The following is a 27,638-nucleotide window of genomic DNA, read 5'->3' as shown; positions in this document are numbered from 1 at the left end:
TTTGACAGGCTTATTTATAAACGACTCGCCCCACACTTTGACAAGCATAGTTAATATGTTAATTAGCTTTGAAAAAGATGATGAAAAGGAGAGACTGACATGCTATTGGGGAGCATGGAATCGACACAAGGTGTTACCACTATATACTGTGGCCCCTCCCAAAAGCACCAGGATCTTGATGAGACATTTATTAGCTACAGACAATTTTGTCACCCTATGTTAAAAATTAATCCCTTAAAACAATCCCAAGTGACCTATTGCTTTAGAAAACAAACGCCACTCTAAATACATTTATGAGCTTCTATAAAGCAATATAAAGCTTGTTTAGAGCAATGACCTCGACAGCTAGAACAGAACTCCTTGACAAGGGAGGAACTACACAGATAAGCTCCTTTGCACATCCGCACTTCTCTTAATGTGGCTTTCAGTACTTGGTAAGCCTTTTTGGTTTAGAAGCTTAAAGATGATTTCCTATGCCTGGACTTAAACAAAGAGTTATAAAATCCAAGAATTAAGGGAAGTTATATACCAGGCAAAGTGCGATTTGATTCCTCTGCTTAAATCCTCCTTCATGGAGGCAGTCAAGGTATCAAAAACTACCTTTCCTGATGAGTTCTCAAACTGCCCAGTATATCTATACATCACCAACATGCTGGAGGACTAGAGCAGTAAATCATAATGGGAGAGCTCTGATTTCCATCACTCACTGCCGATGTTAATGCATAAGTGTCTTCATTAATATTTTTATTGCCCGAAGCTATTTAAACAGAACACTGGAAATTGTAACACTGTGTAGGGATCGTTAGTTTTTAGTTACTACCCTGCTGCCCCAGGATGGTAAATGAACTGTAAAAACAGCCTGAAACCACTGCCACCTGCCTCCCCACTACTGTCTATGGGTTAATATTTGCACTGCTCTTCGGTGCAGCTGAGCCAAGACTCAACTAACTATAGTCCCATTTCTAGATCTTTCAATATCCAGAATCAAGGTCACCAATGATGCAAAAATCAGCGCCCTGTGAACTTTTCTCTGACTGGAAAAATACATACATTTTACCTGGAAAATAACAAAACGGCTGTTAGAAAATGGCTTGGAATGAAATCATATTCAGAGTGACAGGCATAGCATTGACATAACTCAGAAATGAACAGCCAATAAGTGTGGGAAAGTGCTGCAACATTAACACATTTATTTTTTGTTTTTGGCAGTGAATACTCTTAGCATGCAGACAAAAGGGCATTTGGAGTCTACTATTTCATATCAGTTTTCCTCCCTTCCACTTAAATTACGATCTTCTTCTTAGGCTTCATTATGTCTCTGTTTAAAGCAAACTGGCAGAAAGCAACCAAACCTTCTTCCTTAAAGGAATGGATACCAACAGGCACACACATGTGAAAGAAAGAAAGGCTGGGGCTGGGGGCAGTGGAAAGACACAGACTGGACATCAAATACTACATGTCAGAAACAGACATATTAGCAAGTCATAATCCATGTAGTTCTTTTCTCTTTACAGAGCACTTTCAAAGCTTTGGGAAAAATTAGCCACTAGCATATAAAAAAATAGCTTCTCCCCATTCTAAGGGTAGAGCTTGAAGTGCTCTGCCAAGCAACTAAGACAAGACTGGCTCCAAGTCACAAATGTTTCCAAACTATGTTCTATTAGCAGAGTCCTTAACTGACCTCACTGAAAGACAATCTAGAATTTCTATTCTCAAAAAATGGAGAAAAACTCCCTAACTCAAGAATATTAAGTAATGATTATTTGTATAGTCAAGTTGCAACTATAAAGGCAGGAAGGAGGAAGGGAATGAGACAGTAACGGATATTCAGATGCAGTCATTGACCTTTATTTCCAATCTTTTCCTCCGTTACAACTAATGACCAAAATAGCTGTTTTGTTCAAGCCCCTGCTTAGCTTTGGGGGAAAAAAAGACAAAAAAAACATCTAATTGTGTAAACAATTGTCAAAAAAAAAAAAAAAAAAAAGCCAGGAAGTTTGACGTAAAAAATGGATTAGCTTGGTTCCTTAATGATAGACGGTCATCTTTATTCTCACTGTTTTGGAGCATGCATTTACAATGGTATTACATTTATTATAAGGTGTTATAAAATCTATGGCAATAGATCTTAGGCTGTTTGATGACCCAGATTCTTTTAAAGCTCTATTGAAAGCTAGAGATCTACACCTCAAAAAAATAAATATACCCATGTGTACACAAAATGTTGCATAGATTTTCAGTGGCTTCACAGATCCCCAAATCCCATGTTTAAGGGAGTTGCTGGAATCTAAATTAAGTAAATCTATACTGTGCCTTACATCACAAGAAACTTCATTGTTTTCTCCCCATAAAGTGTTTCGATCAAAAACATCAGGGAAGACAGCCAGGACACATTACAGCCTAATTAACTAAAAGCCAAGATTACTGGGGGTAGAGCAGTGAAGTAACTACATGGCAGGAAGATAAATGGCACGTGCTGCAGCTTTACTGAGGTCATAAACATTATGTGAACATGTAGCTGAATTCTGTGTATGGGACATCATCATTCATGGAAGATGATTCCCGCTATTAAAAAACTATGTGCTATATGAACTGTTTTACTTTAAACACAACTGTGAGTCTAGAAAAGGAATTTTTCTATTAATAAATGAAATTTTTAACATTCACTATTAAGCCTTCCCTGATAGTTAAAAAGAAGATTTTTCCCTTATTTGAACTAGATCATACTAGACTGGAAACTCATTAAAGTTTATCATTAATAATAATCATACATTAAATTTCACCAGTCTTTGGGCCTCCTATAACAGATTTTTAAGTTATGCTAAACCATTGTGCAGAACTGTGACTCTACTGGAATTAAACGTATTCTGACATTTTTTTTAAAGTGATTGTTTTACTTCATCTTGAATAATTGGCACCAACAGTTTTCAGGGGTATACTGTATGAAATTTAGTACCTTACAGTTATAGTAAAATGTTCAGACCATTTATCTGAATTTTGCTGTGAATTTAAACATGCTTCTATTACTTCCAACTCATACTGCTGTTTAGAAATATATACTCCCTTGTTATAAAACAAAGCCACAAATTAAGACCGTTAGGGAGAAAATCACTGAACTGACAGCTAGAAAAATGTCTCTGCCCTTGTCCATCAAGAACCATTACCAGACACCATCTGTAAGAGAGCCCCTGATTAGGGAACATTCCCAATTATGTTTTCAAAAACTCCAGCCGTATTGCCACACACAGGCAAACACTTCAGTACCATTAATCTTCATTCAAACTGTTAGCATGTTTGTCTAGGCTTGACCCAGACCAAGCACTATGGATAAATTAGCTAGAGTAAAGCCCCATGTCTCACCACATGTCAAGGCAGGTGGAATATTCTGTCGAGCCCAAGAGGACATCTGGAGGTCTGTACCACAAGGTAACCACTTCATTGGAGTATGTGTGGCTAGGGACGGATTTTGCTCTTGCGAGACCTGTGGGTTACAGGGAACATAAAGAAGTTTAATAGACATTAATGATCAAAGTAATTTAAATTTGGATGTTCACAGTTTTAAAAGGTCAAACGTGATATTATAATACAGAATCATGAATGCAATGTCAAAGTTATGCAAAAGGTTGGGGAAAGCATATTTTGGTTTCCCTGTTTCAAATACATGCTAATAACCAATAAATCCTTTATATTTCCTAATAAAGCACTAAGAACCTAAAAAAAAAATCCCAAAAGAGTAAACAAATGATTCATAAACTATTAGATATTATACAGAAGCTTAGAAATCTCCTGGCTTTCCAAAGATTGTTTCATGGTACTTTGGTTCTGACAGTTAAAAATAAGTATGATAAGAAAAAGTTCCAAGACTGAACAACTTTGAGAAAAGATGGTTTAAAAAGTAAAACAGGTCTGTATACTGTGAGACTTCTCAGTGCCCTTAATTTTTTCTAACGTGTATTATGAATCTGAAGGAAGAGAAGATGACTCTATTCTCAAAGGCTTTTTCCAAAATTTCTTTCGGTTTCAGTGTTCTGTCAAACACTAAGAAATGCTTACTCAGGAGCGTCATTTGAAACACATGAATAAATAATTATAAAGGAATAGTTAATAAATCTGGTACATGGAGATGAGATATCATGTAATAAAATTAAACTTTTCTAAGAATGTTTAAAAATTGGGAAAGTGGTCACAATAATATATTAAGTGATAAATTATGTACAGTTTGACCTCACAATCATAAATACTTAGGCACTGGAAAAAGACTGCTGAAAAATATATTTCAATATCTTCAATGGTTAGTTCTGAATATAGAAATATTCACTTTTTCAATTTAATACATTTTCTGAATTTTTCCCAAGTTTTATACAATGAATACATCATTCCTTTAAAAATCACAAATCACAGATATTATTTTTAGAAAAAAAACTGTATGATAGTTTTCTCTCTGGGTATGTTCATTAGCGATGAGAGTAAAGTTTTATCTATCACTGTGATGCTCTAAGCAAATAAACATTTTTACAGTGAACCAACCATAATACATTCATTTTAATGTTTTGGTCATTTAAGTTTTTATGTAATACTTAAGAACATTATCTTTTTTATTAAATACTTTTTAATAAACACCTTTTAATGGCATTTCCTTTACTGTATTATATGTAAATATTACAATTAACAGAATAGCTAGTAAGATGAAGAATTTCTAATTAGTTCAATTTGGTTACAATAATTCAATTTTCCCTATCATACAGTTTTATAACAACACAATGGCATATTATAAATTGACTAGTGTTATAAGTATTCCATATTAAAGTGTACAGATTTGACACACTCAAACATACATACACATATATGGTCTCTAACTTTTCTGCACATGAATGGAATGACTATCTCTGAAAATAGATTTCCATAATAACCTCTTCTTTTTTCTGCAAGGTTTTATCCTACCTCAAAGCAGGCAAAACTGAACAACAGATAAAACAATCAGGGCGTTAAAGTGTTTCCAGAGTTTTGTACTACCATCAAAGGGTTTCCTTCCTCAAATGAGCATGTTTCTATACAGACCAAGGAACTAAGCGTATCGGTTCTGACTTGCCCCATATGCTGTTGTCAAGACAAATGGGATGCCAAAAACATTCAGGCTGGGTTTTCTTGGTTTTGCCAAGGCCCTGTTGACAGAAAGCTAGGCCAGAGGGACAGGAGCATTTAAAAATCAGAGATTTTCTTTGACAGCTCAGAAGACCACACTGGTTATAGAAAACTGTGATATTCCCAGTTTTAAAGAGAGAACCAGACCTCAAAATAACCTAGTAGTATAAATCTAAATAATGATGTATGACTCCAAGTCAATTATGCTCACTCTGAATGTAAGTCTGTAAAACTTATTAAATAGTTCTGAAAAAATAGAAACAGAAAAGTTCTTTGTCTACATTATTTTTCTCCATCTCAAGTTTAGGTCAACTGTGTGAGTGTTTAGTTGCTCAGTCGTGTCCGACTCTTTGTGACCCCATGGACTGTAGCCCGCCAGGCTCCTCTGTCCATGGGATTCTCCAGGTAAGAATACTGGAGTGAATTGCCATGCCCTCCTCCAGGGGATCTTCCCAACCCAAGGATCAAATCCATGTCTCCTACATTGGCAGGCAGATTCTTTATCTTCTGAGCCACCAGGGAAGCCCCAAGTTTAGGTCAAGGACTGCCCATACTCCATTCACACAGGTCATATAACTTCCCAAATCATCAGGGAAAGTGAGTTTTCGATATTCTAACTCTTCAATGCGTTAAGACAGTTTCTTAAAATGGTTTGCCTGTAAATGTGTTATATTGAATGATGTTATGATATTTTTAAGATACACTCTCCTGCATCACTTGAGAAAAACTCACATCTCACTATATCATAGAGTCAATTAAAACATATTCTTGGGGAAAATTGTCTTGTATATTGATAAACAAAAGTTTTTCACCCTAAAAATACTTCTGTTCAGTTAAAGAGAGAAATCACCCAACTTTTCAGAGAGGGAGCAAATTATTAAATCAATGATTCAAAAGGAAAAAAAAGCACACCTTGAAGCAGAAATACACAACTGCATTTTTAAATAAATATTTTTAGTAAAGATACTCCTATGTATTTATATAGTTCATGCATCAAAACACACTTACTCATGCAAAATTTATTAAACTGTATCCTCCAGCTGAAGGAAATCTGTAGGATAGGATTAATTAGCACAGCATGTGTGAAAGCTTTCTTTCTCTGTTCCTTGTCAGTTGCTATGGTTACCCTACAGGAAGAGAGCTACATTACCTTCTAAAAAGGATGAAGTTCAGGGGTTATTATCAAAACTTCTTATATTAATGTTTAGTCTCAATTAAAAGTCAAAAAAGCAAAGTGAAATGCTAACTAGATGAGTATAGGTTATTTATACGCTGCTGCTTTGGCTGAGCATGTGTATATGAAAGGATGCATGTTCCTTTGGGCACCTAAATTGGCTTGCATAACCATTTAAGAGTATCCAACGAAAAGATGTTACCACTTCGAACTAAGGAAAGATCCCTAAAGAGCAGAGTTAAAAATACTAATATTCAAGCCCTGTTGCCAATTATTCAAATTTGGGCAACCTTAATATGAGTTAGCACAGCAGAATCTTAGATTTCCAGAAGAGTTAAGAAGCTTTACAGGTAAGTTCTTTCCCAAGGAAAGAATTCCTCTTCATATCTCTGTAAGATGGTCTAACTTCTGCTGCCATTCTGAGTATGGTTCTACCCTCCGGCAGGGACACAAAGTAAGTCATGTGACAGTTCTTCCAACATTTGCCTTAAGTGGACGAACCCTTTGGCATCAACCAACGGAGATTCTTCAGCTGCAATGGATACAGTTGACCACTCCCATTCTTTATTTTGTTATCTCACTTATTATTATATGTAACATAAGATGAAACGTATAATAATATGCAAATACAATTATGTGATATGTAAGATAATGCAATAACAGCCCAGAAGATAGCTCAGCGGGTAGAGAATCTGCCTGCAATGCAGAAGACACAGGAGACGTGGATTTGATCCCTGGGTTGGGAAGATTCCCTGGAGGAGGAAATGGCAACCTGCTCCAGTATTCTTGCCTGGAGAATCTCATGAACAGAGGAGTCTGGTGGGCTACAGTCTATGGAGATGCAAAGAGTCAGACACGGCTAAGCAACTAAGCATGCAAGCATGCAATATAATACAATACATATCTGCCACATGGCAGGTTATTTTTTTTTTAACTTTTTATTTTGTATTGGAGTATAGCTGACTGGATTTCCCAGGTGGCATTAGCGGTAAAGAACCCACCTGCCAATGCAGCAGATGTAAGGGATGTGGGTTCAATCCTTGGGTAGGCAAGATTCCCTGGAGGAGGGCATGGCAACCCACTCCAGTTTTCTTGCCTGGAGAATCCCTTGGATGGAGGAGCCTGACAGGCTACAGTCCACAGGGTAGCAAAGAGTTGGATAGGAGTGAAGGGACTTAGCATGAACACATGCATGCACACAGCTGATTAACAATGTTGTAATAGTTTCAGGGGAACAGCAAAGGGACTCAGCCATATACATACATGTATCAATTCTCCCCCAAACTTCCCTCCTAATCTTTTAAATTTATTCCCTTGACTTCTCAGTTATGGAAGAGATAACAGGAGTGATCTGGCCGGCTTCTGGAACTCCCTCTATCTGCTCCACAACTGATGGACTTGTCTACAGCTACATATTTAAACCAATGCTTTCTAAATGCATACACTCTGTGGATAACTGCGGCTAATGCTAAGTTTTAACTGTCATCCTTAGGAGATTTCTCTTAAGATTTTATCTCCAGCTCAGACTTCTGTGTGGGCTTCAGATACGGTTTTACCCAGTTCCACACCATTATCACTCAGTCGTGTCCAACTCTTTGCAATCCCATGGACTATAGCCTGCTAGGCTCCTCTGTCCATGGAATTCTTCAGGCAAGAACACTGGAGTGGGTTGCCATTTCCTTCTCCAAGTACAGGAATGGAGAGGTACTACAGGCACTAAACTGGACACCAACCACAAGTCTCTACAGCGAACTGTATCATTAATACAGGGAATGTGCTATGAGTCCAGGGTCAAATGGCAATTTACTAGTCAACATTTTTAAGAACCCCAAACAGTAAAAGTTCTTGTATTAATAGCTGCACACTCATGTCCAATAGATTTCTATTCCATGCACATCTAATTATTCTTTCAAATCCTGATGCATCCTTTTTACAGGTGGTAACCCTGCTTGGAGACTTGAGTTCTCCCTCTGACTCCATGGAGAAAGTGGCTAAACCAAGAATTGGGGTTCAAAAATGCTCACTTCCATGTTTTTGCTTTGACTAAGGAATTGCGGAAGAACTGGCAACATTGACTTGTTTCTTTCAAACTAGGTGGAATAATGGCAAACGCTAGATGGACTTGTGAAAGCCAACTAAGATACAATATAAAGAAATATCTTTCACCACTTCAGTCTCTCCAGAGGATGCGCCACCGTTCAGTGCTTGTCAGTGGTTTTGCGTTCATATTAGATCAATTCCCACAGGCCTCTCTCACCATACCTCCTTCCCCAAACTGAATGATCAGAAAAAGAATGTTCTGCTCTTAATCACAAAGCGATATTTCTAAGAGAGGGGCTCCTTTCTTCAATACTTCATTCGAAACAGACATGACATACTTGGGTAACATTTTACCATTAGGCTGTCAGGCTGAAAAGGAAAAGACTTTCTCTATTCTGTCAGCTAATCCACAGAGTAAGGGAAGAAGAAAATTTTTATATTTCTTTCCCATTGCAAAGTCCTGGGACCTGGCCAGGAATTTTTTTCTAGTTTTTGGTTGCGCTGGGTCTTTGTTGCTGTGTGTGGACTTTCCCTAGTTGCAGTGTGCAGGCTTCTCATTGCTGTAGCTTCTCCTGTTGCAGATCAAGGACTCTAGGTGTGAGGGCTTCGGTATTGAGGTGCACGGGCTTAGTTGTTCTGCAGCATGTGGGATCTCCCCAGACCTGGGATTGAACTCATGTCCCTTGCACTGCCAGGCAGATTCTTAACCACAATGGAAGTCCAGGAATTTCTTTTTAAATAGATATTCTTAATGGCATTCTCTCCCTCTCAGAGGATTTACATTAAGTATCTGATAATGGGTTAAATTAATTTGTAAAGCTCATTACTGCCACTCTTAGAGTGTATCAATAAACAACTATCAAACAAACCAAATGAGAAAAGTAGTTTCTTCTAGGGATGTTCAGAGTTTTGGCTTTGACCTCTGGTCTCTGCACTTGATTGGTTTTCCTGGAGGATCTGGTTTACTCCCATGTGTTCAGTTACTACATACCTGCTGAAGATCCCAAATACACATCTCTACTATCAATCTTCCCCTAAAACTTAAGATTTCTATATAAAAATAACAATTTAGATCTTCCATATGTATGTTTATTTTTATTGTTCCCAATTCCCCAACCAGTACTATCACCTCCAGTGTTCTGTAACTGACCGCTAAATGTCACTATCCATCCATTCACCAAAGCCGGCAGTCTTGTTTCATGATAGGCTCCTTTCACTTACAAAATTACAAAATTCAATGGAAGCTCTCCTTTGTGGCACAGTGGATAAGGGGACACAGGTTCAATTCCTGGTCCAAGAAGATCCCACATGCCACGGAGCAATGAAGCCTGTGTGCCACAAATACTGAGCCTGCATGCTGGAGCTCCCAAGACGTAACTAGCAAGCCCACAAGCTGAAACTACTGAGTCTGTATGCCACAAGCACTGAAGCCCATGCATCCTAGAGCCTGTATTCTGCAGAGAAGCCACCACAATGAGAAGTCCGTGCACAGCAACTCCTCTTGCCAAAACTAGAGAAAACCTGTGCAAAGCAACAAAGACCCAGAGCAGTCAAAAATAAATAAATAAATAAAAACTTCTAAAAATTCAGTGGATTTTACATCATAATTTCTCTCTTTTCTTCCTTCTCCTCAGATCATCATCATCTCTTGCAGGAATGTAATAGCAGCCTCAGGTTTATGCATGGCAAACAGTTACCAATTTTGAAATATATTCTAGACAATAAATGATCTACATGCATTGAGATTAGTTTTATTGAAAATTCAAATTTACTTGGACCAATCTTCAATGTGAATAATAAAAGACTTATATGCCCAATCTCCCCTTATAAGCACCCTCCAATTCTCTAGCCTCATATTTGCCATAACAGGAGGCAGGAAATGTGAGCATTTTGGGGATAGGCTTATTTTTTAATACCTTTAATATCATATGTTGTTTCTTAAGATAGAAAAAAAAAGGTTTGAGATAACAATTATAATCTCCTTTTCTTTCCTTTAAATGAAACATCTTTGTTTTTGTTTCTGTCCGGACTTCTACTTTAACAGAAGGTACTCTTCACAGGATACCGAAATCCCTTTAAAATGTTATGACTGGCATTTGTCAGAGGCTTTTCAACTGAGTAAGAGTAATCTCTGAAAACAAACTCTAATTAAAATGAGATTAAGCCCACAAGACATTAAAACATTTTAAGGCAATATTTTATTTTGCTATTATTTAATTGCCTTTGAATTCTTTAAGTTAGTAAATTATGCCTAGCTTCTGTCTATCCACAAGGGTACATTTTTTATCTTTCATTTGAAATAACAAGAAGGATCATAATATTTTAAAAAGGACATTCTAAATAAGAAAGGAACATTTCAAATACTTAAATTTTATATATATGAAGATTTTATTTTCTATTTTGCATAGAAGATAAAAAACAATACATTCCTCTGGGAAATACTGCTTTACATGAAACTGATAGGTGTGGTGGTAAGACCAATTAGCCAGTTTTTCGGCCAACTACCATGTAGTAAACATGCTTTTGCTACCAGAGCAGTACTATGCATTTTGGAAGACTCGCACTAAGAAAAAACTAAAGGCTGGATAATGGTTCTGACACTAGCCAGCTAGTTGTGTGCCCTTAAGTCACTTAAGCTCTCTCACTTATGTGTAAAATAAAGGGGCTGAGATTAGAGTCAGCCAGCTGTAGCCTAGAAGCAGGTTACCTGTCTATGTAAATAAATTTTGCTGGAACACAATTATAGCTGTTCCTTCACATATTGTCTATGGCTTTTTTGCACTCAACAGCAAAGCTGAGTTGTATAACCTATAAGGGCTTCCCAGGTGGCACTAGCAATAAAGAATCCACCTGCAGGAGATGTAAGAGAGGTGGGTTTGATCCCTGGGTGGGGAGGATTACCTGGAGGAGGGCATGGCAACCCACTCCAGTATTCTTGCTTGGAGAATCTCATGGACAGAGGAGGCTGGTGGGCTACAGTCCATGGGGTCACAGACAGTTGGACACGACTTGATAGACTTAGCACATAGTATAACCTGTAAAGTTACAAAATTTAGTAATCTGGTCCTTTAAGAAAAAGTTTGCTGACTATGGGTCAGGCTAAGGAAAACCTTTAAAGTCCATACAGGTACTAAAACTCAGGGATTCTAAGAAAATATTACTAAGAATTTTGTTCACTAAGTGTATGAAGATCATATATGCTCAAGTTCTTAAAAAGCCCTTTTAAGTCAATAATTCCACCTCACTGATCCCACATCACATCTGCATTAGCAGAAAATGCAAAATCATTTTCAAGAGAGTATACGTGAATATATCATCATTTTCACAGTTCATTGATTTACATTTCATTTTCTAGTTTCTGCTTCTCAGTTAATGAAACTCACAGTTATTATTCCAAGGTTAGATGACAACACAATATAGAAAATGAATTTTATAACTTTGACTAAATTGGCAATTTTGATGAATTTCCATATCCATGCTGATTTGTTTCCAGTTTTTAAAAATTAAAGGCAAAACATACTAAATTTATCATAAGAATCTAAGTTTTAAATCAAGCTGTAATACTCAGAACTTTCAGACCATTTGTTTATAAATATATTTATGTAACAAAAATATTATGAGTATGCACTTAGATGTTTTAAAGAGATTATTTATTGAATAATTGTAACTATAATTAAATTTATACATAAGATTTTATTTTCTATTTTGCATAGAAGATAAAAACAATATATTCTTTTGTTGTTGGAATAATTACAGTATTATGCCAAATGCATGCTTTGTGCTTAATATGAAAGAAGCCAATGTATAAGGATGAAATTATCATATATACATAATATTCAAAATAACCTATGTTCATTAATTTTTTTTAACTTTGAAGAAAGATAATAAATGAGAGTGAGTGTTCCTTTTGGAGATTTATGCGAAAATTATTTCCATTTCCTTCCTAAACCACCTAGAATTTAGTAAAAATAGGGGAGGGACAATATTCTAGTCTTATTATAGATAATATAAAAATACGAAGATCAGTGGATATGCTAGGGCTTATAATACAGAGGCAAACCTGATGAGAAATTCTCGAGCAGTTACAATCTGCTGGGTATTCTAAGAGTTTTGAATGTGTGATATCATTTAATCATTAAAGTAACCTAGAAAGTAATATAATTGTTGTGCGCAAAGTCACTTCAGTTATGTCCGACTCTGCGACCCCACAGACTGTAGCCCGCCAGGCTCCTCTGTCCATGGGATTCTCCAGGCAAGAATACTGGAGTGGGTTGCCATTCCCTTCTCCAGGGGATCTTCCCAACACAGGGATCAAACCTGGTCTCCTGTGTCTCCTGCATTTGCAGGTGGGTTCTTTACCACTAGCACCACCTGGGAAGCCCTAATATAAGTGTTAGTATCATAGCTGAACACTAAGGAAACTAATTACCTCTGGCCATACAGTCGTAAGTGGCCGTGGTAGGATTTGAATGCAGGCAGTGTGATTGCCTCCTCAGAAAGACTGGGAATCTGGGAACTTACTTGTGCCTGAGCTCCAGATGGGCAGCAGCATAGACTGAGTGGGTTGAAAGCCCAAAACGGTGACAAGTCAGTCTTGTGACAGAGGGAGAGGGTTGGGGTGAGGACAGGGAGGCAGGGGACACTGCAAAGAGAAGCGAGGAGAAAACACAGCTAGTTCTACTGAAAGGAGGTTCCAAAAACATACGTAAACGCGAACGTTTGATAAAGAAAAATGGCTCAGGAAGTTCAAGTTAGGCTCTGGTTGCTGAAATGAGAACAATTATTATCAGCTACTTTGTTTGTCTTTTAAAATGGAAATTGGAAGGAAGCAGTAGCCCCAGAAATGGAGCAGTTAGCCAGAAGGCTGTGGTAACTTGGAGAGTAACAGCTAGAAATTCAGTTTGGGGGGGGCGGGGGCATTATTTATCTTACAGGAACCCAAGGCCCATTTTTTCCTTCAGAAACCTCAAACTTGAGTGCAGTTAAGCTAATCTGAAGAATATGTAGTAGTAACACCTAAACAAAAAGCTCTTCTGGCGTGTCCTTACTGAAGTGAATTTTTAAAATATTCCATGCGATGAAAGTAGGCCACTACACTCAAACTTGAACTAAGAGGTTTTTCTGTTTTTATAAGGGTAAATGGCCAACTAAATGAGTTCAAATTAATGAGGTAATCACCGAGCGAATGCCAAGGGGGAAGGGGAGTGGTTTGGGCTACACTAAGTCGTTATGAAACTTCTAAAATGTTATGGTTGTTGCCCGATTTTTATGAATTATTTTCTCCAATCCTTTTACTTTTTTCTTTTCTCTTTTCCTACTATTTGAACAGAGGTCAAGTTATATTTTGGGATATCAACACTGTACTACTCACTATAGGATTTCAGACATTATCATTAGAAGAAAAATGTTTATGAAAAGACATGAATATTATTTTGATGATTTTAACTTTATTTGTATGATTTCAAAACATGTTTTATGACACCCAGTGACAATCCTGGTTGTCCTGATACCAGAATTGGGCATTACTAATACAGAAATAAACTTTAAATCTCCAAAAGGAGGTAGACTGAACATTCGGGGAATATTTTAAAGATACATTAGTTGCATGAAAGACACATGTATCACAATCATTGCAGAGATGAGTCATACAGCTTTCATGCTGGAAAGAATCTAAGACAGTCTGTTCTCTACATTACTTCTTTTTTTTAAAAAAGTATTTATTTATTTGACTCCACCAGGTCTAAGCTGCAGCACACAGGATCTTCAGTTGTGGCATGTGGGATCTAGTTACTGGACGCGGGACTGAACCCAGGCCCCTTGCATTTGGGGGGTGAGGCGGAGTCTTTGCCACTGGACCACCAGGGAAGTCCCTATAATCATCATTTCTCATTGGAAGGAAGTTGAGGTCTACAGTTCTATCCAATCTGCCTCCACTGTTTCAAATCCTGCCCCCTCTTTCTGTCTTTATGGCACTAGCATTTCAGGTCCTCAAACTTACTCTTCTGGGTCTTGAATCTTGGAAAGAGCTCCTCACTGGTTTCCCAGCTGCCAGGTTGGCCCTTCCGAGTCCTTTGCCATAATCCGAGGAAGAGACAGTTCCCTGTAATGTGTGAAAGCTTCCCCTGTGAGCTCAGCTGGGACCACCATTCACAAGCTGTGTGATTTGGGGCAAGTGATTAACTGAGCTGACTTGTAGTTGCTTCACATATGAGATGCACGTGGTAACTCTGCTGGATATTCTCTGTCTGCCTCTCCTGATGCATTCTTGCCTCTTCCTCCTTTCTGTTCTCTGCTCCCCAGAGGGTGACCTTAATGGGCCTGTAATTACAGAGTCTTATGTCCCCTGGCCTCAAGCTGGGTTTGGCCAGGGAGAGGCACAGGGATCAAAAATCGCAGAGAAGGGAAAAAAGTGAGGTTGGCATATTTTGTCCCCCTTGGCTCCTTCTCAGCTGGACAGGAAATGGCCGTGGCTAAGTCCTCTCTGGCTCAGTCGGTTCTAGAATGTACTTCTCTCTTAATTCTGCAGGGCTGAGTGGTAAAGGCTGCTGGCCTAGAGAGGGCCCACCTCTTCAGCCCTGTGCACAGTTTCATAAATAGTTCTTTCATCCACCCCTCCTCAGTCACCTGTGGGAGTCACCCTTTGTTTTCTTTTAGGATCCCCAATACAATGACCACACCTGACTCATAGGGTATTTGTATGAATTAAATGAGAAATGCATGGAAAGTGATGAATAGTGTACTTGGTCTGTAATAACAAGATACATTCCTAAGTGGCACAGTGGTAAAAAATCCACCTGCCAGTGCAGGAAAAGGGGGTTGGATCCCTGGGTTGGGAAGATCCCTTGGTTCAAGAAATGGCAACCTGCTTCCAGTATTCTTGCCTGAAGAATCTCATGGACAGAGGAGCCTGGCAGGCTACAGTTTATGAGGTCGCAAAGAGTCAGACATGACTAAGCAGCTAGCACACACACAAACTCAAAATATTTATAAGATGCTTTAATTCATTTATGACGTTCACAAACATGTTAAATAAAGATGTAACAAGGGGTATCATACTCTAATGCTATTAATATTCAAGCTACTGGTTAGCAATGTAAGTGATGAACTTATTTTCCTAACAAATTCCATGATGTCTCAAACTTTAATACGATATTTAAAATTTAGATCAATGACACCTCAAGAACTAATCAATCTCTCCTCCAAATTTTTATATCATATCTCACTCTCTAGTCAACTCACTTGACAGTAAGTACATAAAACTGTTTTATTCACCTGTTTATCTATTATATATTATAAGCTCCCTACGAGCAATGTTCATTCCCTATGACTGCCCATTTCTTACTACCACTTCCCCCTTCTTCATCCCAATATAAACAGAGTCTCCTGTAAAATGTAGCACTTAGACAAGACTACCTAAAGCATATTCAAGGGCTTCCCTGGTGGTTCAGTGGCAAAGAATCTGTCTGTCAACCCAGGAGACACAGGTTTGATCCCTGGTCTGAGAAGATCCCACAATCCACGGGACAAATAAGCCTGGGAGCTGCACCTACTGAAGCCCTCACCCCCTACAGTCTGCGCTCGGCAACAAGAGAAGCCACCACAATGAGAAGCCTGCTTGCTGCAGCTCAAGAGTAGCCCCGCTTGCTGCGACTAGAGAAAGCCTGTGCATAGTAAGGAAGATCCAGCGTGGCCAAAATAAATAATAATAATAAACTAAAGCACATTCAGACAGGGGATCGATTTGCCTCTACTTACTAGAACCCTTGCCTATGAACTGCACAGCTCCTGTGTGTGAAACCAGCTTACATCCCAACTGTAACAACAGCCAGTGACTCTGATTCTGCATGGCACCTTAGCTGCCTCTCAAAAAGTTAACTTAAGCATAGAAAGAGGTATGCCCAGACCCGAGTTTTTTAAAATAAAACAAAAACCCTGATGAGCAGAAGTATAAACACTCATTTCAAAGCTTCCAGATGTTTAATTTTACTGACAGAAAGAGACCTGAATTTACTTTTGAGGCTGACTGTTCCTTTATTCTAAGAAATCCAACAATGGCAATTTCTGTTGTATGTATAAATGGCAACTTCTGTTGTATAAAAGTAAAGCAAGTCCCTACCCACTGTTCTGGGGAAGCTGTGAAATTAACCTGCATCTTGAGACTTCAAACACAAGCCATCAAGAAATCTCAGGGAAGGGCTTCCCTGGTGGTCCAGTGGTTAAGACTCCACGCTTCCACTGTAAGGGGTGTGGGTTTGATCCCTGGTCGGGGAACTAAGGTCCTACATGCTGCATGGTGCAGCCAAATAAGAAATCTCAGGGAAGTATTATTCCAGGCAGAGGGCACAGTAAGTGCCAGCGTTCTGAAGTGGGAGAGGCCTGGCACAAGGCAGGATTGGTGAGGAGGCCCCGTGTGGAGGGCCGTGCACCTAGCACGTGCTTTGGTGCACCCATGCTTCCTGGACCCTCCCCATACGCCTTCTCTGCCACTTCCCACATGGACGTCTAATTCCAGCCCACCCTCAAATTATTCCCTGATCCCCAAATCAGAAGTCATTCCTCCTGGCTGTGGATTTCCACAGTAGTCTGCTGCACCTCTCACTTGTCACTCAGCACTAGACCTCGAAGCACTGCAGTCACTGAAGAGTGATACTGTCCTGTGTAGGGCAGACACCATGTCCGATGCCTCAGAGTCCCCAGGACCAGCCTAGACAGGGCTCAGAATGAGTAATGTGTTCATAGAGTTGGCTGGTTGAACTGAACTTGGAAGTCACTGAGTGTGTTTCCGAAGTAAGTTTCAGAAAGTGATCAATGGCATCTTTCTCCTATGTTCATACACATAAAGACTTATGTGCGTGGATACCTGTTGTGATGCTGTTTATACTAAAAGACTAAAAATAACCTCAAATTCTAGGAGAAAACTAGCTAAATAAATTATAGTACAAAATGCAGCCGATGAAGCCATTAAATCTACTCGTACTAACATGGAACCAACAATGACGTACTCATAAGAGAAAAGGCAACATAAAGGACAGTGAGAAAGACAGAAAAGAATAAATATCATATGACATCCCTTACATGTGGAATCTAAAAAGAAACGATACCAATGAAGTTACAAAACAGACTCACAGACTTCTAAAAGGAGCTTACGGTTGCTGAGGGAAGGGGAGGGGGGGGAAAGGGGGGGAGGAATAGTTAGGGAGTTTGGAATAGACACGTACACACTGCTATGTTTAAAATGGATAACCAACAAGGACCTACTGTATCGCACAGGAAACCCTGTTCAATGCTTTTGGCAGCCTGGATGGGAGCAGGGCTTGGGGGAGAATGGATACATGTATATGTAAGGCTGAACCCCTCTGCCCTGGTCACCTGAAACTATTACAACATTGTTTGTTAACTGAGTATACCCCAATACAAAATAAAAAGTTTTTTAAAAAGAAGAACAGTGAGCATGATATTTACTATTTGCATAAAAAGAAAGGTGCTTATACATGCATATGATGTCTCTGAAAAGAGACATAAGAAACAGGTAAAAGCGACCTGCCTGTGCGGAAAGATGGAAACAGGAGATAGAAGGACGCAATTTTCACTAAATGCCCAGTTTTTCCTCTTGGAAGTATCTGCTACTGTTGTGCACATGTTCCTACTGAACAAAAACACTGGTTTTTAAAAGAGAAACAAAAGGGATCAAATAAGTCCTCACTCAGCCCTGTGCAGTCTTAGCACCCTCTTTTTCAACTCCACCCTAAGATTTCAGCATATTGCTTCTACTTTGTAGCGCTGGTCCTAAAATAGTCATGGGTTGTAAACGACAGGCCTTCCTCGTGCTGCAGGAAAACTGATGGCTGGTGGCAGTGAGTTAATGACTGGGTGGAACAGGCAGAAATAAACTATTATTTAGATATTCTGACCACTACAACCAAGCTGCCTTCTAAAGCTCTTGTCTGTCTGCATAATAGCCAGTTTAGCTACTAAGACCGACGATAAGCTTGCATGAGTAATGTGAATCATCAGGCAATTTTGAAGTTAAAAAAATAAAAATCTTCCTTAAAGGGAAACGTGCTTGAAAGTATAGTACTTAGAATACATTTCCCTAAGATGAAAGTGTCAAGACTGCCTGAGCAGCTGGGATTTTTAAATTTTTACAACTCATGCAATGAAGGTTTCACTTCTACATCCAATTAACCCACTCGAAGGCATGGCACTCTCCAAATAACCCAGGACTAATGGCAATAAGAGTATCAGGTAGATTTTGAAAAGTTTGAACTCAGAATCAGTAGCCCGACAATCTATTTATCCTGACTTGTCAGCACAAATCATACATGCTAAGTTTGAGAGGACCAGGAGTGTTCACAAAAGACTGCCATGGTTTGAAAAGAGCTGTCAGTAATGAAATGTAAACTCATCTTGTGCTATACTAGACAACTGTCTTATCCTTTAAGAATTAAAGACAGAAACCTACCATCTGAAGCACATGTCCTTTTTAGAATCTGTTAAATATACTTTAAATATCCCCATCTTGTCAGTCCAAATAACTTGTTCTTCAAGGGATTCATCTTCACCAGTGAAGCTTTATTTGAAAGCTTACAATGTAACTGAAGGCATTTTAAATTTAGAAACTTTCTTCCAACCAATTTGAGTTTCGGAGCCATGAAATCCTCTCGGTTTTGCTATCCACTCTCTTCTTGATCCTACTTGTTCCTTCATTAAACACTTCATTAAAGGAGCACAAAGGAGAAACAATACTTGAAATATATATCTGGAAGTCAGGTACAATATAGTATTTGTGTAGACTGATTAATCTTTGAAATCATGACTGTATATTAAAATCTAAAAGTATGAGACAGTATCTCATGGGCAGTGAATAACTCTAAAGTAATATCTGCCATTAAAGATGACACTACAGCAAATACTTTGGCCACCTGATGCAAAGGGCTGACTCAGTGTGGATGGCATCATCTACTCAATGGACATGAGTTTCAGCAAACTCCGGGAGTCAGCGAAGGACATGGTTATTTGGCATGCTGCAGTCCATGGGGTTGCAAAGAGTCGGATGTGACTGAGCAACTGAACAACAACATCAAATTTTATGAACAAATACAGTATATATTTCAAAAAATATATTTTGAGGGAATTTATCTTCAAAACAAAACAAATCATCCTTAGCTTCTTAAAAAAGATATCCTTTATACTAAATCATTTTGTATGAACTTGGTTTTTTTTTTTGGTCTTAAAAAATGGTAATTTACATATTACGTACTTTAAAGTAAAAAGGTAAGCTGTCTTATATAACATTTTTTTCCCAAAACACTTCTTCTATGTTAATGTCCAGTTTTTGAAATGTTCCTACCACGAAGTCACAAATGACTATTTCCTATTACAAATCACTGATTACCTAGCTCATAAGATGCTGCAAAAGACTCCTGACAGTCCCTTGGACTGCAAGGAGATCCAACCAGTCAATCCTAAAGGAAATCAACACTGAATATTCATTCATTGGAAGGACTGATGCCAAAGCTGAAGCTCCAACACTTTGGCCACCTAATGCGAAGAGCTGACTCATTGGAAACGACCCTGATGCTGGAAAAGACTGAAGGCATGAGGAAACGGAGGTGACAGAGGATGTGATGGTTGGATGGCATCACTGACTCAATGGATATGAACCTGAACAAATTGTAGGAGATAGTGAAGGACAGGGAAGCCTAGTGTGCTGCAGTCCATGGGGATGCAAAGACTCGGACACGACTTAGCAACTAAACAACAACAGCTCCTATGATAACCCATTCTCCCTCAATGATGTGCGAATTAGTAAATTAGGGATGATATTTTTATATATATAATATTACTAGGCTTTAACTTAAAAACTGGTTGGTGAGGACAATATAACATTATAAAGTTGGACTTTGAGCAAAGAAAAGATACTATGACAAACGTCTTACATTCAGAGGTTAAAACTCCAGCCTGTAAAAGTGTTCCATCACAGCCTAGTCTGTAAGTATGCTCAGTTATCCCAAATGGCAACATTCTTCTCCTGCATCAGGCTCTTGAACCCTGAGGACTTAGTAAGACTCTTCAAATGGTTGCAGAACACTCACAAAACAAAGGCAGATTATTCACTCAAAAACAAGTAACTATGCCATTCAGAGCAGCAATACTACAAGAAAATACAGTATAACATATGTTAAGCATTTGTAAAAATTTTGTAGGTTGGTACTATGATTTACGATGTATAATTCAGGTTTTAGATTTTGGTACTAACACTAATTTCAAACCACTCTTTTTTCATTATCTCTTTGTTACTACAAAAAATTGAATAAACTTAATTTATTCTAATTATACTTTGCGGGTTTTTGGCGTATCTCATATATTGGATATTTTCAGAAATAATAACTTCTAAAAGACAAGTATGCTAAATTAAAATGCTACAAATTATTTTATTAACTAATGTATTCCTTTGAAAAACTCACTGAACTAAATGTTCTATTACCAGCTCATTGGTTATATTAATAAGAAATACTGAGTTTCAAAGGTCTAGAGCATGGGTTGACAAATTACATTTCATGGACCAAATCCAGCCACATCCATTTGTTGAAATAGTGCCTGTAGCTGCTTTTTCACTAAAGCAATAAAAATGTATAGTTGTGATAAAGACTTCATGGCCAAAAATATTTATTATCTGTCTCTTTATAGAAAAAGTTGGCTAACCCCAGTTTAGAATTTTTCATAAGACAGGAATTTTGTTTTCCAAGTACTTTTTATTATTCAGGGTCTTTTTCAGACTGACTAAGGTCTGAAAAAAAGTTAAAAAATAATAGTAAGAAAAGCAGTATTTATTTGACTGCTATAATATTTTTTGAGGTGATGAAGGTGTTCTTATACCTGGTTATGGAGGTAGTATTATCATTATATACCTTTATCAAATTCATCAAATTGTAAGTGGTAAATTTCATTTTATGTAAAATATAATGCAACAAACAAAAACAGTAAATGATAACATTTGAAGTAAATTGACTATTACAGATGGAAAAAATTTTAAACTGAAAGTTATTACAAGATCATAATAAAGAAAATAAGCTAATAATCTGATTTTGTGATTTCTGGTAAAAATGTTTCTATAGTTTATTATATGAATTATTAAATACAAAACAATGTAGAACTATGAAAAATTATTCTTCACCATTATTTACAATGCCCTACACCTTCAATTATTAAAAACACTTTAATTTGGATGTCAGATTCAACATGATTATTCATCCATGTACCAGGAAGTAGATCAGAGAGCAGTAATTATTTTAAATGAAGACTCTTCCCTTCCTGATGGCACCCAAGCTAAAGTCTCAGAACTGAAGGATTTAAACAATTATTTAGCCTGAGATACACAAACCAGACAGCTATGATAAACCTAGACAGCATACTAAAAAAGCAGAGACGTCACTTTGCCAACATACATTCATATAGTCAAAGCTATGGTTTTTTCAGCAGCCAGTACAGATGCAAGAGCTGGACCATAAAGAAGGCTGGACACCAAAGTGGTGCTGGAGAAGACTCTGGAGAGTCCCTTGGACTGCAAGGAGATCAAACAAGTCAATCCTAAAGGAAATCATCCCAGAATATTCAACTGAAGAACTGATGCTGAAGCTGAAACTCCAATACTTTGGCCACCTGATGCAAAGAGCTGACTCACTGGTAAAGATCCTGATGCTGAGAAAGACTGAAGGCAAAAGGAGAAGGGGGTGGGAGAGGATGATATGGTTAGACAGCATGAATTTGAACAAACTCTGGGAGATGGTGGAAGAGAGAGGAGTCTGGGGTGCTACAGTCCATGGGGTCACAAAGAGTTGAACAAGATTTAGCAACTGAACAACAACAACACACATTCATTAAGTTAAAATAATGACCACTTAACAAGACTGAACACATTTACATTAAAAGAATCTTTTGCAGGTTTTTGGTTACCATGAGGTTCACATATATCATCATATATAAAGAGATCAAATCAGTCAATCCTAAAGAAAATCAACCCTGAATATTCATTGGAAAGACTGATGCTGAAGCTGAAGCTCCAATCCTCTGGCCAACTTTTGTGAAGAGACAACTCACTGGAAAAGACCCTCATGCTGGGAAAGATTGAGGGCAAGAGAAGCGGGCGATGAAGACGAGATGGCTGGATGGCATCACTGAATCAAAGGACATGAGTTTGAGCAAGCTCTAGGAGATGGTGAAGGACAAGGAAGCCTAGCGTGCTGCAGTCCATGGGGTCATAAAAAGTCAGACACGACTGAGCAACTGAAAAACAACAATATATATAAATATATGTGTGTGTGTGTGTGTGTGTATATATATATATATGTATGTATCAGTTTGTTTTAAACTGATAGTCACTTAAGTTTGAATATAGTCTAACAGCACGTTTTTACTCCCCACCTCCATGTTTTCTGTTTTTGACATATTTTACATATTTTTAAATATGGAACTACTCATTGAAACTATAGTTAATTTTACTACTTTTGTCCACCCTTCATACAAGCTTTTAAACTGGCAGATTTACTGCCTTTACTGAATATATTTGCCTTTAACAGTGAGATTTTTTTCTTTCATATATTTTCTTATTATTAGCAATGGGCTTTTCTTCGTATTTTTAATTTATCTATTTTGACTGGAGGATAATTACAATATCATGATGGTTTTTGCCACATATCAACAGGAAAGGCCACAGGTATACATGTGTCAGCCCCACATCATGAACCCCCCTCCCATCTGCCTCCCCACTCTATGCCTCTGGGTTGTCCCAAAGCACCAGCTTTGGGTGTCCTGCTTCAGGCATGGAACTTGGACTGGTCATCTATTTTACATATGGTAATGCAGAAGTTTCAATGCTATTCTCTCTAATCATCCCACCCACACCTTCTCCCAAACAAATAACTAAAAAGAAATAACAAGGGTTGACCAAGATGTGGAGAAAAAGCAACCCCTGTACACGGTGGGTAGGAATGTAAACAAGTACCTTACTATGGAAAGCAATATGGAAGGTCCTCCAAAAATTAAAAATAAAACTATCATACAGTCCAGGAATTCCACATCTAGTTATTTAGCTAAAGAAAAATCACTAATTCAAAAAGATACATGCAAACCAATATCCACTGTGGACAGGAATCCTGTAGAAGAAATGGAGTAGCCATCACAGTCAACAAAAGGGTCCGAAATGCAGTACTTGGATGTAATCTCAAAAACAACAGAATGATCTCTGTTCATTTCCAAGGCAAACCATTCAATATCACGGTAATCCAAGTCTATGCCCCGACGGTTGAACGGTTGAACGGTTCTATGAAGACCTACAAGACCTTTTATAACTAACACCCCAAAAAGATGTCCTTTTCATTATAGGGGACTGGAATGCAAAAGTAGGACATCAAGAAACACTTGGAGTAACAGGCAAATTTGGCCTTGGAGTACAGAATGAAGCACGGCAAAGGCTAATAAAGTTTTGCCAAGAGAAAGCACTGGTCATAGCAAACACCCTCTTACAACAACACAGGAGAAGACTCTGCACATGGACATCACCAGATGGCCAACACCAAAATCATATTGATTATATTCTTTGCAGCCAAAGATGGAGAAGCTATATACAGTCAGCAAAAACAAGACTGGGAGCAGACTGTGGCTCAGATCATGAACTGCTTATTGACAAATTCAGACTTAAATTGAACAAAGTGAGGAAAACCACCAGACCATTCAGGTATGACCTAAATCAGGTATGACCTTATGATTATACAGTGGAAGTGAGAAATAGATTTAATGGACTAGATCTGATAGACAGAGTGCCTGATGAATTATGGACAGAAGTTCATGACATTGGACAGGAGACAGGGATCAAGACCATCCCCAAGAAAAAGAAATGCAAAAAAGCAAAATGGCTGTATGAGGAAGCCTTATGAATAGCTATGAAAAGAAGAGAAGTGAAAAGCAAAGGAGAAAAGGAAAGATATTCCCATCTGAGTGCAGAGTTCCAAAGAATAACAAGAAGAGATAAGAAAGCCTTCCTCAGCGATCAGTGCAAAGAAATAGAGGAAAATAATAGAATGGGAAAGACTAGAGATCTCTTCAAGAAAATTAGAGATACCAAGAGAACATTTCATGCAAAGATGGGCTCAATAAAGGACAGAATGGTATAGACATAACAGAAGCAGATGATATTAAGAAGACGTGGCAAGAATACACATTAGAAATATACAAAAAGGAACTTCACGACCCAGGTAATCGCGATGGTGTGATCACTCACCTAGAGCTAGACATCCTGGAATGTGAAGTCAAGTGGGCCTTAGGAAGCATCACTATGAACAAAGCTAGTGGAGGTGATGGAATTCAAGTTGAGCTATTTAAAATCCTAAAAGATGATGCTGTTAAAGTGCTGCACTCATTATGCCAGCAAATTTGGAAAACTCAGCAGTGGCCATGGGACTGGAAAATGTTAGTTTTCACTCCAATCCCAAAGAAAGACAATGCCAAAGAATGCTCAAACTACCACACAATGACACTCATCTCACAGGCTAGCAAAGTAATGCTCAAAATTCTCCAAGCCAGACTTCAGCAGTATGTGAACCATGAACTTTCAGATGTTCAAGCTGGTTTTAAAAAAGGCAGAGGAACCAGAGATCAAATTGCCAACAACTGCTGGATCATTGAAAAAGTAACAGAGTTCCAGAAAAACATCTACATCTGCTTTATTGACTATGCAAAGCCTTTGACTGTGTGGATCACAACAGACTGTGGAAAATTCTTCAAGAGATAGGAATACCAGACCACCTGACCTGCCTCTTGAGAAATCTGTATGCAGGTCAGGAAGCAACAGTTAGAACTGGACATGGAACAACAGACTGGCTCCAAATAGGAAAAGGAGTCCATCAAGGCTGTATATTGTCACCCTGCTTATTTAACTTCGATGCAGAGTACATCATGAGAAATGTTGGGTTGGAAGAAGCACAAGCTAGAATCAAGATTGCCGGGAGAAATATCAATAATCTCAGATAGGCAGATGACACTACCCTTATGGCAGAAAGTGAAGAAGAACTAAAAAGCCTCTTGATGAAAGTGAAAGAGGAGAGTGAAAAAGTTGGCTTAAAGCTCAACATTCAGAAAACTAAGATCATGGCATCTGGTCCCATCACTTCATGGCAAATAGATGGGCAAACAGTGGAAACAGTGGCTGACTTTATTTTGAGGGGCTCCAAAATCACTGCAGATGGTGACTGCAGCCATGAAATTAAAAGACGCTTACTCCTTGGAAGGAAAGTTATGACCAACCTAGACAGCCTATTAAAAAGCAGAGACGTTACTTTGCCAACAAAGGTCCGTCTAGTCAAGGCTATCGTTTTTCCAGTAGTTTTATATGGATGTGAGAGTTGGAGTATGAAGAAAGCTTAGCGCCGAAGAATAGATGCTTTTGAACTGTGGTGTTGGAGAACACTCTTGAGAGTCCCTTGAGCTTCAGGGAGATCCAACCAGTCGATCCTAATGGAGATCACTCCTGGGTGTTCATTGGAAGGACTGATGCTGAGCTGAAACTCCAAGACTTTGGCCATCTGGTGCGAAGAGCTGACTCATTTGAAAAGTCCCTGATGCTGGGAAAGATTTAGGGCAGGAGGAGAAGGGGATGACAGAGGATGAGATGGTTAGATGGCATCACTGACTCATTGGACATGAGTTTGGGTAAACTCTGAGAGTTGGTGATGGACAAGGAGGCCTGGCGTGCTGCAGTCCATGGGGTCACAAAGAGTTAGACATGACTGAGTGACTGAACTGAACTGATCCACTGCAGGTATTTACAATAGCTAAGATATGGAAGTAACCTAAGTGTCTATCTGTAGATATTTAGATGGACATCTGTAGTTGAATGGATAAAGAAGATGTACATATACCAAAAGGAATATTACTTTACCATGAAAAATAAATCTTTCCATTTGTGATAACATGGATGTGCATAGTGGGTATTATGAAATGAGTTAAAGAAGTTAGATAAAGAAAAATACTGTAGATTTCACTTATATGTGGAATCTAAAGTCGAAACAAATGAACAAACAAAAAAACTAACTTAGAAATACAGCGAACAAACTGGTAGTCACCATAGGGGAGGCAGAGGTGAACAAAGGTGAAAAAGGGGAGGGAGATTAAGAGGTACAAACTTTTAGTTATAAAATAAATGTCACAGGGATTTAATGTACAGTGTAAGAAATATAATTGATAATATTATAATAACTTTGGTGATATATGGTAAGCAGACTCCTTGGAAGAAAAGCTATGACCAAGTTAGACAGCATATTAAAAAGCCAAGACATTAATTTACCAACGAAGGTCCATCTAGTCAAGGCTATGTTTTTTTCGGTGGTCATGTGTGAATGTGAGAGTTGGACTACAAAGAAAGCTGAGTGCTGAAGAATTGATGCTTTTTAACTGTGGTGTTGGAGAAGACTCTTGAGAGTCCCTTGGACTGCAAGGAGATCCAACCAGTCCATCCTAAAGGAGATCAGTCCTGAGTGTTCATTGGAAGGACTGATGTTGAAGCTGAAACTCCAATACTTTGGCCACCTGATGCGAAGAGCTGACTCATTTGAAAAGACCCTGATGCTGGGAAAGATTAAAGGCGGGAGGAGAAGGGGATAGCAGAGGATGAGATGGTTGGGTGGCATCACCGGTGCTATGGCCATGAGTTTGAATAGGCTCCGGGAGTTGGTGCCGGACAGCGAAGCCTGGCATACTGCAGTCCATGGGGTCGCAAAGAGTTGGGCATGACTGAGTGACTTAGCTGACTAACTGACTGGCTGGTAACTAGACTTGTGGTGATTATTTCATAATGTATAAAAATGTCAAATCACTGTGTAGAAAATCTGAAACTGATATAATATTGTAAATCAATTATTTTTCAACAAAATTCTTAATGAAAAAAAAATCTAATAACTACCATCAGTTCAAAGAAAAAAGAACAAAACAGTATTAATAATAGGACATCAAGCTTTTTGCACAAAAGTTTTCGTTAAAAATCTGAGTAGTATGTTCATGTATATGAACATACAAGGTAGCAAAAGGCCTATTTGTATTGTAATACAATGTTACTGTATTTCAATATAAAGTCTGTGACCATTTTATAGAAAAACATTTGTCTACTTGTCTACTGCATTTCTGGTATGTCACATAAATCTCCACCTTACCAGAAACATCATTTTGGACAACTAATAAACTGGTGATTGGAGAGAAAAGTAATAAAATTATATAGCCTTCAAAAGCAATG

General features: G+C 38.3%; 1 protein-coding gene across 15 annotated transcripts in view; it reads right to left on the bottom strand.

The window, feature by feature from the left end:
* CDK14 (cyclin dependent kinase 14) overlaps positions 1–27,638 on the bottom strand; it is a 642,291-nt gene that overhangs the window by 278,192 nt on the left and 336,461 nt on the right. For 11 of the 15 annotated variants that reach the window (XR_014066045.1, XR_014066046.1, XM_081531328.1 and 8 more), the window contains one exon: positions 3,361–3,481. Coding sequence is in view for 12 of the 15 variants with exons in the window: in XM_081531328.1 (XP_081387454.1) it covers positions 3,361–3,481 (121 nt within the window). In the remaining 3 variants the exon portion in view is untranslated. The remainder of the gene's footprint in view (positions 1–3,360; positions 3,482–27,638) is intronic. The other 4 variants (XR_014066047.1, XM_081531329.1, XM_081531327.1 and 1 more) reach the window with 1 other exon arrangement.

This window comes from Giraffa tippelskirchi, chromosome 10, assembly GCF_054371585.1.
Source record: "Giraffa tippelskirchi isolate mGirTip1 chromosome 10, T2T-mGirTip1v1.2.pri, whole genome shotgun sequence".
NCBI classification, from domain to species: Eukaryota; Metazoa; Chordata; class Mammalia; order Artiodactyla; family Giraffidae; genus Giraffa; species Giraffa tippelskirchi.
This window is presented reverse-complemented; position numbering and strand designations above follow the sequence as displayed.